Consider the following 12,118-nt stretch of genomic DNA (forward strand, 5'->3'; position numbering starts at 1 on the left):
TGAGCGTCACGTGAGACTGGAAGGGATGTGTCCTTATGCCTTTGTAGAAAACGTGATTAAGTCTCCAGCGCTGTCATGTTACATTTAATATGTAACATCAGGCCAGAGAGAGAACAGGAGCCGTGTCTCTGGGACCATCAGGAGTCTGTGGCGGCCACAGTGTGGCGGCTGAGATACCCTTCTAATTTCTCAAACTCTCCTCCATGATTACAAAAAATCTGTTTTCTCACACGGGATGAAAATATGACTGTAAGTCTATTTTTCTTTGGGTTATGTATTTATTTGTTTATTTATTTATTTATTGGCTTTGACATTTTGTACAGCTTAAGGCGGTAAATAAAGAAAAAAATTGGTTCTGAACAAAGACCAACCACTGTCGCGTTCCTAAACAATAATCTGCACTAAACAAACAGCGGCAGTAGAGTTTGAATAACCGATATCTTTAAACCTCCGTCTCTGTGGGAGCCTACAGCAGCCGTTTAATTGATCAGAGGCCTTCTACACTCGTGTAGGAGACATCAGCATAGTCTCTGCTCTACTCACAAGTGTAATGCATGCCTACAATATTACTAACTGACCAAACAATGAGACCCCAATATATGTGCCTGATTTGGGGAGCACATCCAGTAAGCCCAGAGCCGTTCAGAGCCGAAAGCCTGGTTGTCTTCAAGCCCTGTATCTGGGTAGAAGTGAGACAAGATTTTTGATCAAAGTCTATCATGTACAGTGCCCTCAGAAAGAATTCAGACCCTTCCGCTTTTTCCACACTTCTTCTGTTACAGACTTATTCAAAAATGGATTGTATTGGGTTTTCTTGTTTGTTTGTTTGTTTGTTTTTGTTGTTGTTTGTTTTTTGTTTTTCGTTTTTTGCCACCGGGTGACACACAATACCCCATAATGCGAAGCTGAAAGCACATTTTTAGACATTTTTGCAAACATTTGTGTTTTTCACAAACACAAATGTTTGCAGGACTGCCTTTGGCAGCAGTATCAGCCGTGTGTCTTCTTTGCTATGTTCCTACCAGCTTTGCACACATGATTTTAGGTTGTTTTGACTGTTCTTCTTCACAGATAGTTTCATACTCTGTCAGACTGAATCCAGAACATCAGTGGACAGTAATCTTTAGATCTGTCCACAGATTGTATGTGGATTTAAATCTGTGCTTTGGTTGGGCCAGTCAAGGACATTCAGAGTGCCTGGTCACCTCCCTAAACATCAGCCCTTTTTGCCTGAATGCCAAATCTGGCCAGAAGACCAGCTCTCAGAAGAGTCATAGTGGTTCTAGTTCATCTAGTATGTAACTGAAGTTACATATTCACTAATCCCAATGATGGAAGCCACTGTGTTCCTTTAAACCTTGAATGTATTAACACTTTTTTTCCTCCAGATTTCTGCATTAACACAGTTCTATCCCAGAGGTCTTTGGAGAATGCCTAAGACGGCATGGCTTGATTTCTACTGTACCATACGCTCTAAACTGTGTGAAATGTATAGACAGTTGTGTGCCTTTCTAAATTATGCCCAGTCGGTTGAATTTGCTATAGATTGACAGCAATCAAGTTCTAGAGACATCTCAAGGATGATGGACAAAAAAAAAAAAAAAATAGAATTCATCTGAGCTTGACTTGGAGTGTGATAGCAAAGGGTATGAATACATATGCAAGTGAGAGATTTCAGTGTTTTAATTTTTTAACTCATTCAGAAAAATTTAAAAAATGTGTTTGCACTTTGTCACTATGGGGTGTTATATGCCAAAAAAAAGATAGACTCAATCCATTTTGGATCAAGTCCATAATAACACGAAAAATGTTCCTACTGAAGAAACCGTAGATGAGCAGTTACAAACAGAGTTATATGTCTTTAATGAAACAGAACGTCAGCGGGTCTGGTATTAACTTTGAGAGTGGCATTTCTGGATTTTTCATTATTCATGATTCTTAATGTGCATATTATTCTTTCTCTAAAGGATGTAATGAGAGCCATCAGGCAGCACCAGAGGGAAGGACAGAGCGGGCTTTGGTTCGATTCCCTCGCCTACATGACTTAATAATGTTGTGTCAGTCGGGGAATGTCTAATGGCATTATGACAGCATTAAATCCATATAGGTCCGACTGTGGCTATTACGGCTGAATTACTGAGAGCTCTATTCAGACATAACTCACAGTTGTTGGAAGATTGTGAGTTAATGCACCAGATCTTGAAGCCTGCCAACTGAATCCCTTACGTTTCTTACTGAATGTTCAACACCATGGGCACTTTAGCTCCACGTGCACATGTTAAGTCTTGGTTCATCACTGAAAGTTGTTGGTTTGATGTTAACTGTTCTTATTATTGAGACTGAGCTATTACTGCACTCCCTAGAAATTAGAATATCTACGTAGGTTCTTTGGTGTGGGTGTGTGTGTGTGCGTGTGAGTGTGTGTGTGTGTGTGTGTGCGTGTGTGTGAGGCATTACTGTCTAAATCCAGGGTGATTACCACTTTGTTCTTCCCACTCTGTTTTAAGTTTTATGTAATAACCTCAAATTATATCAGTGTAACTCATTTCTCTGCTCCAAAATGAAAAACCTGAATGTGTTGAGACATGTTAATTCCTCATTCAACATTATTCACTTACACATGATCACAGTTTTCTGACTACAGCTTCAGCAGTTAATTTTCCACGTCTGTGAAGTTTCGGTCAGATGGGGATGGTGTAAGCGCTGTGGTTAAATGCAGAAATGGTTGCTGTTTGTAATCCATTAGCGCTGTTCTCACTTCAGAGTCAGGACGGTCAGATGCAGCGCTTCATCCGGGAAGTGAACACCACGAGCCGGGCCTGTGTGCTGTGGGACCTGAAGGAGGAGACGGACTACATTGTTCAGGTCCAGTCCATCGGACTGTACGGTGAAAGTCAGGCCAGCAAAAGGGTCCACTTCAGAACTCTGAAAAAGACTGACCGCTTTCCGTCCAACAGTTCCAACCAGGGTATGTTTCAGTTGTTAACCTGAAAAACCACTTCTGTTTACTGCCTGTCTTAGTTCAGTCAAACACGTACAGACAGGTGTGTGCATCTTCGATAAAAAAAAAACATTTTGAGGGCGTTTTTAGCCACAGGTAAGGTTTCTCTTGTGTGCAGAATGGTTTGGTACGGACATTTACACATCACTGCAGCCAGCTCGTTCAGACTCTCAGAGGAACTTTCCAGCATCTCTCCCTTTCTCTCTCTCTCTCTCCCTCTCTCCCTTTCTCTCTCTCTCTCTTTCTCTCTCTCTCTCTCTCTCCCTCTCTCCCTGTCTCTCCCTGTCTCCCTCTCTCTCTCTCTGCCTCTCCCTGTCTCCCTCTCTCCCTGTCTCTCTCTGTCTCTCTGTCTGTCTGTCTGTCTCTCTCTCCCTCTCTCTCTCCCTCTCTCCCTTTCTCTCTCTCTCTCTTTCTCTCTCTCTCTCTCTCTTTCTCTCTCTCCCTCTCTCCCTTTCTCTCTCTCTCTCTTTCTCTCTCTCTCTCTCTCTCCCTCTCTCCCTGTCTCTCCCTGTCTCCCTCTCTCTCTCTCTGCCTCTCCCTGTCTCCCTCTCTCCCTGTCTCTCTCTGTTTCTCTGTCTGTCTGTCTGTCTCTCTCTCCTGCTCTCCCTCTCTCTCTCCCTCTCTCTCTCTCGCTTTCTGTCGACCACCTGATTCATTATTGATTTGAGTCTTCATGCACATATGCCTCCCTGCTTCCCATGCAATTCCCAATTAGATTTCTAACACTCTGTAAAAATGCATTTGTGCATCTGCACACTCAGTGCTTCACTGAGCTCGGGAAAAGCCATACACACATTTGTGGTTTTGATATATTCTTTGTCTGCATATGCAGGAGAAAGACAAATTGTTGCATGCCAGGGTAAAAACAATGATAGCTCTACAAGTAAAACCACATAGACAGAAGAGAGAGAGACTACCTCAAGCAGATAAATGACAAGTATCTGCATAATAATATTATATAATACAATTAATATGATTTCTTAAGACACTCTGGAAAGGTAAATGTTGTCTGAATTGTACTGAATTGAGATGCAGTAACATAAAACATTTGCTTATAAATACATGTAAGTAAATGTTTTACATTACTGCATCTCAGTGAAGTGCAATTCAGATCTATATATACACATAAGAAAATGTTTTGCAATTTGAAAAACACACACACACACACACACACACACACGCACGCGCACTCACACACACACAAACACACACACACACACACACAAAGAGATTATGCACCAATTCTTCTTTTGGACTGCCACTGGCTCATTGCAGTATATGTGAAGAAAATGATTTTTCTGAGGGTGGCTGACTCCAAAAAAAAAAAAAAGAAAAAAGAAAAGGAAAAAAAAACCCACTAAAGAAAAGATTAACTACAGCATTCTGGGGCACCTTTAATTTAGTATATCCTTTTGCCTGTTGGCCACCCAGCGTAAGGACACAGCCAGAGTCTTAATTCATCCATCTGTGTCAGGAGTCTGGAGAGGTTCTGATGGATGTAGAAAAACACTGGCTCTCGCCTCATCGGGACAGACCTGCACTGACAAAAAAAAAAAAAGAAAAGAAAAGAAAAGAAAAGAAAAGGTTTCCATGATAAATCTCCTGACTGTCTGAATCATGTTCTCCATTATGAAAATGGGACTCAGGACAGTCCGCCATAGTCTTTCCCCAGTCAAAGTAACATTAAGCGTTAGAGGTTTTCAGTTGAGTAGGCCCCCGTCCCAAATCTCATCAGTGCCTCCTATGACCTTGCTCCCTTAATTAACAGGAGTACGAGGGAGTATGCCCTAATGAAGACAGTGTAAGACAATAATGTGGTGTTTGTTTTGGTATTGCTTCAGCGCGTTCAGTCCTGTTGGAATCGGTGTAACTTTAGTATAAAGGGGCTATGAGCTAAAGGAACCATGTAAGAGAACTGGGACATGGCCCAGTGATTTAAATTCTTCAAATATTTATTTGATCTGGGTCAGTTCCCCAGGCTGGCCTTGGGGGACTCAGAGGAGTACACAAGATTTTTTAAAACCCAGGCCTAACACACTTGATTCAACACCGAGAGCTGTTTCTTTTTTTATTTAGCGGGGGCGCTGATTCAGCTCTGTTTGAACATAGTTGAACCAGAGACACGCTGGTTGACCAAATCCAATAACATGTAATTGAATTTTAACTCGATATCGTATAGAGTCAAATCTTACTTTTGATGTCTTTTGATGCCGGTCGTTCATTTTTACAGACAGACATTTTCATTCAGTGTGAATCTAATCACAGGATAGGAGTGCCTGCATCCAAACCCCACTGATAATGACATGACTTATCACTGCCAACAATACTCTCACGCAAGATAGGAAGCGTTTCATGTGTAGTGCTGGGTTAGTCGTGTGGCGGGGCAGCCTCCAGTTCTTCAGAGTGATGAAAGCAGAGGAAATCTACCCCAGATTCCACAGTGCACAACTTCCCCGACAAATCCCGTAATCTTTAGATGTAGTGTTTGAGGAGCAGCCATGGGAACTGTATGACTTTATTTGAACTTTTCATAAAATGACATTAAAATTGAGAATGTGTTTATCCCTGTGTACGTAGGCGCTATCGTCCTGCGATATGTAAATATTTTTTCGGAAAATGGCGTTAGTACCATAGAGACCACCGGTCTGCCTAAAATGGTTTTGTGTGTCTTTGGCTGTCACTCTGCCACGCGGAGTAAGAATCAGACTCAGCGATTCCCATAAGATGGTTGCCGTGCCAACAGCTGGGTTCGGGGTGCAACACAGGCATCCCCTTTTATTCTCCAAATATAAACAATGTATTCGGATGTGGGACAGAAAGGTGAAGGACGTGACTTCCGAACACGTGAATCGTTTCTGCCATGGGGGGGGGGGGTCAGTCCTACAGTAAATAAAACTCGATGCCGTACATCGTTGGGTGAGACTATGTTGTGGTAAATACGGTTTGGTTGTCATTTTTCAGGCTTTTCTTTTGAGGCATTCAACACCATTCTTTTTTTTTTTTAAGTTTCTGTGACTAATGCAGTAATTTAGGAATCAACAATTCATTTAAAAGCCGTTAGATCTCACGTACCGCTTCAGAAACTCACAGGTTTCAGTGACTTCAACATTTCCATTATGACAGAGAGACGTATTAGTAAATTGCATTAAAATGCATATGAAACAAATTGATGTCCCTTACTTGAGACTGATTTTTCACGACTCAATCATTATGTACTCGTTCATCGTTTTCCGTTATTCATTTCTCTTTTTTTATGTTTTTTTTTCTTTTTTCTGTTAATAACTACCTTCAAAACAGAGGGAAGAAAAACATGTAAAAATAGTGGTGGGTTAAACCACATGAAGTAGATCAGTGAGTAATCTGTCTGGTTTTTCTCCCTGATGCTACAGACAGCTCCTGCTCTCCCACACACACGCACGCACGCACGCACGCATGCACGCACGCACGCACGCACGCACGCGCGCACACGCTGCTGGATTTTTTCGGGGGCAAACTGTCAGGCAGAGCCAAAGTTGGTTCCCCGTAGGCACAATTACTCTGATTCTTCAAAAGGATGCCATAGTTAACGCTGTGCATTCTGAGTCAATACACAAACACACACACACACACACAAATATCTGCCTTTGAAAGGTTTTGACAAGCCAGCTGGCTCCTATTCTCCCATTGAAACTTCTGAAAACTTCTCAACTTTGCAATATTCTGTCAAATACAATACCAATTCACGTTCGGCCCTTTGTCAGGATGTCCTTTCAACCCGACGTGAAACTTTAGCTTTATCTCATGGTGCATTCACTGAAACAAACCACTTCCTCAGACTTCTGTCAATCATAGCAGTCACTGTGTTTTGTCAGGCATGCCAGCTGCTTATCAGGAATAACAGGAGTTAGGATGAAAAGAAATATTAAGCAGAATACTGTGTGTACATGGAGTCTGACACCATCATGAGATTTATGCCAGATTGGTTATTTTGACTAAATTCAGGACATTAGTGTTCACAGACTGCGTTTCTCATAAGCAAAGGACCACAAAGATGTGTATGTGAGTGTGTGTGTGTGTATCAGCATCTTTGGAGAGATCGCTAAAACTACTGTAGAGGAGCTTGAGTCTATGTGTATCTGTCCCAGTCACTGGAAGGTGCATATGTGATATACCTCTTGGCCTCTGCCAGCACCAGAATAATGTTTGTCCAGGAGCAGGAGTGTGGTGTGATAATTTTGACATACCCTCCCACACATGTAATCTCCTCTTAGATGAACACGTCAGCACTGCTGCATTGGATCTCTTTACCCACATTCAGCCCTGGCTCAGAGACGCACGCTCTGTGAAATTCGTTCATTTCAACCGGAGAGAGAGAAATTTCACTCCTGTCATAAATATTCATCAACGGCGTCGATGAGACGGGTGGCTTTGGCTGTCATTCCTCTCCCCCCCCCCTCCATTGCAGACCACGCGTGAGAGAGAGAGAGAGAGAGAGAGAGAGAGAGAGAGCGAGCAGGAGAAAGGCAGTGGATCTCTGTACGACTCGATCGTAATTGGAAAACTTGGCAAAACAAATGACCTCTATCGGTAATTACTTTGTCAGCCTCTCTCCCTTCTTCTCACACACACCCCTCACATGTATGACAGATGGTGTGTGTTGAGTCAACACTATCTCCCCATTATCCACTACGGAAGAAGATCAAGTGGGCAGAGCAGTGATCTGGACCGATTCCACACAAGGGAAGAAGCTGGGCCAAGAGCAGAAATGGGGTCGAAATGAATCTTTTTTTTTTTAACTGGGGATGAATGATCTCGACAGACGGGTGGTTAGACCAGCACATTTCCTTTAGTGTGCTGGTGGAGAGGAAGTGACAGAGATGTCATCTTATCTGGTATGGCTGTGGTCTGAACAGAGAGCTGATCTAAGGGGAAAGTAAATTCAAAGGGTCGTTAATGTGCATGTTGTTCTCTTTGAAACTGGATTCCTTTCTCTGTCGCCCTCTTCATTTGCCCAGAGCTCAGAATTTCAAAGTATTTCCCATGTTAAAAAGTTCATCACAATTTTCTTTTGACGGAGAGCTCTAGAATTCATCTATCAAGTTGCATACAAAATGGTGTTGTTTCTGTAACAGCATTTGTTGGTCAAGTATCTTGTCGTTAAGCTGACATACAGTTGGCATATTTGTCCATATGACCAGGAGCTGTTCTTGGGCTGTCTGGTTTTCCACACATGCCTGACAGACTGAGAAATGTGTGTGCTCTCTCTTTCCCACAGATGACCCCACTGTTCAAGGCCTGGACAAGTCCAGAAACCTGCAGACCGGAGAGATGATCATAATTGTGGTTGTTCTGCTCATGTGGGCAGGTAACGTCTCTTAGGCCACCTGTGGACCGCTGACGTGCTGTCAAAGCTACGATGGCTTGGTAGCAAATAGTCGTCTGGGAACAGTGACATTTGAAAACAAACATTCCTTTTCTTTTTGTCTTCATCTTTTCTTTTACTCTGTTCTCTTGTGGAATTTATTTTGTAGACCACATCAGAATTCACCGAAAAGACTCAAACGTTGCTGCTCAAAACTCAATGACTACCGCTCGTGAAGTTTCCAGAAAATTTCCCTAATGAGTGTAGATGTCTTGTATGAATGTACGACTCAGATACCCTCACAACACGCTGTGGTATACAACATGATAAAAATATGGAACATACTCAGCATCTCAAGTGAATGTTCATTGCTGTTTTGGCATTCATACGGTATTCAGATCTTAGACTTATGGAACATAGTAGTTGTTTTCTTTAGCGTATAAATTTGATAAAATTAACATGGGGGACCATCATGATTCGGTTGTCAGTGTGTGAAAATTCGCTGAACAAATGAGGTGTCTTTTAACGGGCTGCAATATTTCCGTCTGAATATACTGCTTTAGAGATAAAAATAAATAAATAAATAAATAAATAAATGAAATACCCAGGGAAAGTCAGATCATTAAGTCTAAGATCTGAATACGGTATGAATGCCAAAACAGCCATGAACATTGACTTGAGATGCTCAGACTGCGCAATGTGAAAAAAAAAAAGCGGGGGGGGGGGGGGGGGGATGAAAAATGAATGAAAAAAGGGAGAGAAAAAGAAGAGTTCTTTAAGTGTTTTTCTCTCGCTCCAAACCCATTCAGCTTCTCTCACATCATGGAATAATTATGAATTCACTTCATCAGAGCTTAAACTAATGAATGCCGACTGATGACGCGACATGCCATTTACCTGCATTTAAATGGAGAACAAGTTCATTTTCCCGTTCTGTATACAGTTCTACTGTCATGAGCCAAAAAGACCCAGCGTAAGATGAGAGAGAAGAGAGACAGTCCGACGCTCTTAAAACACTGCATTTATATGTGAGGCTGAATGTTAATGCTCTGACATTTGCCAACGCGAATGCATTAATGTCAGTGTGTCAATGTCAATGTGAATGCGTTAATGTCGATTCTGTAAAACGTCTGAGCGGCGTGTTCTCCTTGCGTTTTCTCCCACCGTAGCGGTGATCGCCCTTTTCTGTCGCCAATATGACATCATCAAGGACAACGACCCGAGCGCCAGTAAAGAGAAGGCCAAGCCATTTTCGGAGAGGAGCACGCCAGAGCATCACAGCGGAGGGCTTCTCCGCAGCAAGGTGGGAATCGTTCTCAGCCAGGCAAACTGGGTCAGACACTGCACCTTTCATTTCACTGGTGCCCCCCCCCCCCCCCCTTCTGTTTTATTTGTTTCTTTCAGATGCTTCCCATCGATTTTTCTGCTTTGCTTTGCTTTTTTGGCTTTCACATCCATATATTTGTTCATTGCTTGTAAAAGAGTGTTCCAGATGATGGATAAAAGTTTGACTTGGCCAGAGCAACACTCTGATAAACTCTGTTTGATGTCGGGCTTTGCCAGCAGGCCTGAAAATGTGAAATGCATTTTTCCCCCTCACCTCATACGGCTTCAGTCTCCTTATGACAAACGAGAGAGAAAGAGGGAGAGAGAGAGAGAGAAAGAGAGAGAGAGAGAGAGAGAGAGAGAGAGAGCGAAAGAGAAAGAGAGGGGGGGGGAGAGAAAGAGAGAGTGTGTGTGTGTGTGTGTGTGTGTGTGTGAGGTCAGGTGTGTGTTGCATTTTGAAGAAGGGAGAAATGAGAAATGATAAAGCACTTAGCCACACCTGAAGACAGGTGGACCAGAGAAAGGAGAGAGGCTTTAAACGAATCGATTTCCTTTTCTTTACACAAGAACGATCTCAGCGGGGCCTCTTTAACATGATTGATGGGACCTTTTTTTCTGTTTCTGTGTGAGACAAACGGAGTGTTCAGTCAAGGACACAGGACGTCTCCATTTAACAGCAAAGGACGAACAAATGAAAAAAATTAAACAGATGCATTCAAACCACCTCAGCCTTTCCACAAAGTACAACCAAAAAGCCCTGAGAACAGGGCTATACCTTATCTAAATGGTCTTTTGCGCTGATGCACTGTGATGAGTTTGGAAGCCCCTCCCACAACGGAGAACATATTAAAGCGTGTTTTGGATTCATCATTTTTTTACCACGAAAACTTTTCACGCATTTTTATGCCCGTTAAGCTTCATATGAGATGAGGCAAACTCCCCAGCTGGCCCAAATGCTTCTATTTTAAATTGTTTTTCTTGTCAAACCTGTCATTTTTCCTAACTTGGGATGGAAAACATTATAGTGAATCACACGCAATTCTCTCTCTTTTTTTTGTTTTTAAACAAAATCGTATGATTCAACCTCTGGCTCCTACTGATAATCTTTACTGTGCATATTAAAGTCCGGGGGCTTTGGCCCACACTGATGACATCATCCTCCTCCTCCTCCTCCTCCTCATCATCATCATCATTATCATGGTTACCATAATTTCCAAACTTTATGGAAATCTAATTAACTAAACAGACACTATCACATACTTCAAACTGCATTAAGACACAATTTCATACATTTGTATGCTTAACAAATCTGACAAAATTGTAATGACTTCAGTTGCAGTGAAAATAATGCCCTTGAAATTAATTGCAAGTTCATGGCAAAAAATACACAGCAAAAGGTTTACATGTACTGGACCAGGGACACAAAATGTGTATTATCTTTTTCTTAATGAGTCCCAGATAATGACATTATGTAGTATTAGTTCATTTAATTTTTTTACCCCTCAACATATAGTGTGTTGTGATGCTCTCTATATGTTTGAAAGGCAGAGGGTCTCTGTCAGTGTGCAGTGTGTTGGTCTGATATCCATCATTATACTGGTTCTCTGTTAATTTCCCAGTGGTCATCCACTCCCCTGACATCACAGTGAATGGGCGTGTCACTGAATGGGGACGGAACTCCTCTGAGCTGTGACGTCGCTCTTTTTTTTGCTCTCTTCCTGTTTATTGCAGTTTCATCAGTCAGTACCATCAATCAACATCATCGAGGTCTAATGGGAAGCAGTGGAGACGTAGGACCTGCCCCCCTGCCCTGACCCTCCTAACGCCCACTATCTCCATGATGCCACACCACTGTAACCCTTTCCCCCCACAGAGGAATGATCCACGCCTGGTGGAACAAACCATTAGCTAAAACTGCTGATGGCAGATAAGGCAGATTTACCGCACACACACACACACACACACACACACACAGACACACACAGTATCAAAAAGCAATCGATTCTAGCAGAGTGACTGTGTGTGAGGCAGACACAACCATTATAATGGTTATACTGGGAGGCCAGTCTCAGAGTCTCCGTCAGCTGTTGTAATACACTCTTACATACCGACACATAGTTGGAACAGAGTTTTTCTTTCTTTTTTTCTCCCTGCAATGGCATTGCACAACAAAAGCAGGGTGGTGTTTTACGCTATTTTTAAAATGTTTGTTTTCAAAATCTACCTGCATGGGTGTCCTCCTCTCTCTCTGTCTCTGAATGTGTGAGTGGAGGACGCTAGGCCAGATGCATGGTGCCAGATTAAGCCCTAAGAAACAGACATCTCGGCATTGTGAAACACCTCATGACTTCAAAACCTACAAGCCTGACACAACACAAGCTCTGTGCATGGCAAAAAAACCAACCAAACAAACAAACAAACTAACTGTGATACTCTGCATATATATATAA

At 42.4% G+C, this 12,118-nt stretch overlaps 1 protein-coding gene across 1 annotated transcript in view; it reads left to right on the plus strand.

Moving 5' to 3' along the window:
• fndc4a (fibronectin type III domain containing 4a) overlaps nucleotides 1-11,441 on the plus strand; it is a 19,954-nt gene extending 8,513 nt beyond the window's left edge. The window contains exons 3-6 of the mRNA XM_030772670.1: nucleotides 2,764-2,968; nucleotides 8,256-8,345; nucleotides 9,512-9,645; nucleotides 11,400-11,441. Coding sequence (XP_030628530.1) covers nucleotides 2,764-2,968; nucleotides 8,256-8,345; nucleotides 9,512-9,645; nucleotides 11,400-11,441 — 471 coding nt within the window. The remainder of the gene's footprint in view (nucleotides 1-2,763; nucleotides 2,969-8,255; nucleotides 8,346-9,511; nucleotides 9,646-11,399) is intronic.
• Nucleotides 11,442-12,118: the final 677 nt, after the last annotated feature.

Source organism: Chanos chanos, chromosome 4, assembly GCF_902362185.1.
Source record: "Chanos chanos chromosome 4, fChaCha1.1, whole genome shotgun sequence".
NCBI lineage: Eukaryota > Metazoa > Chordata > Actinopteri > Gonorynchiformes > Chanidae > Chanos > Chanos chanos.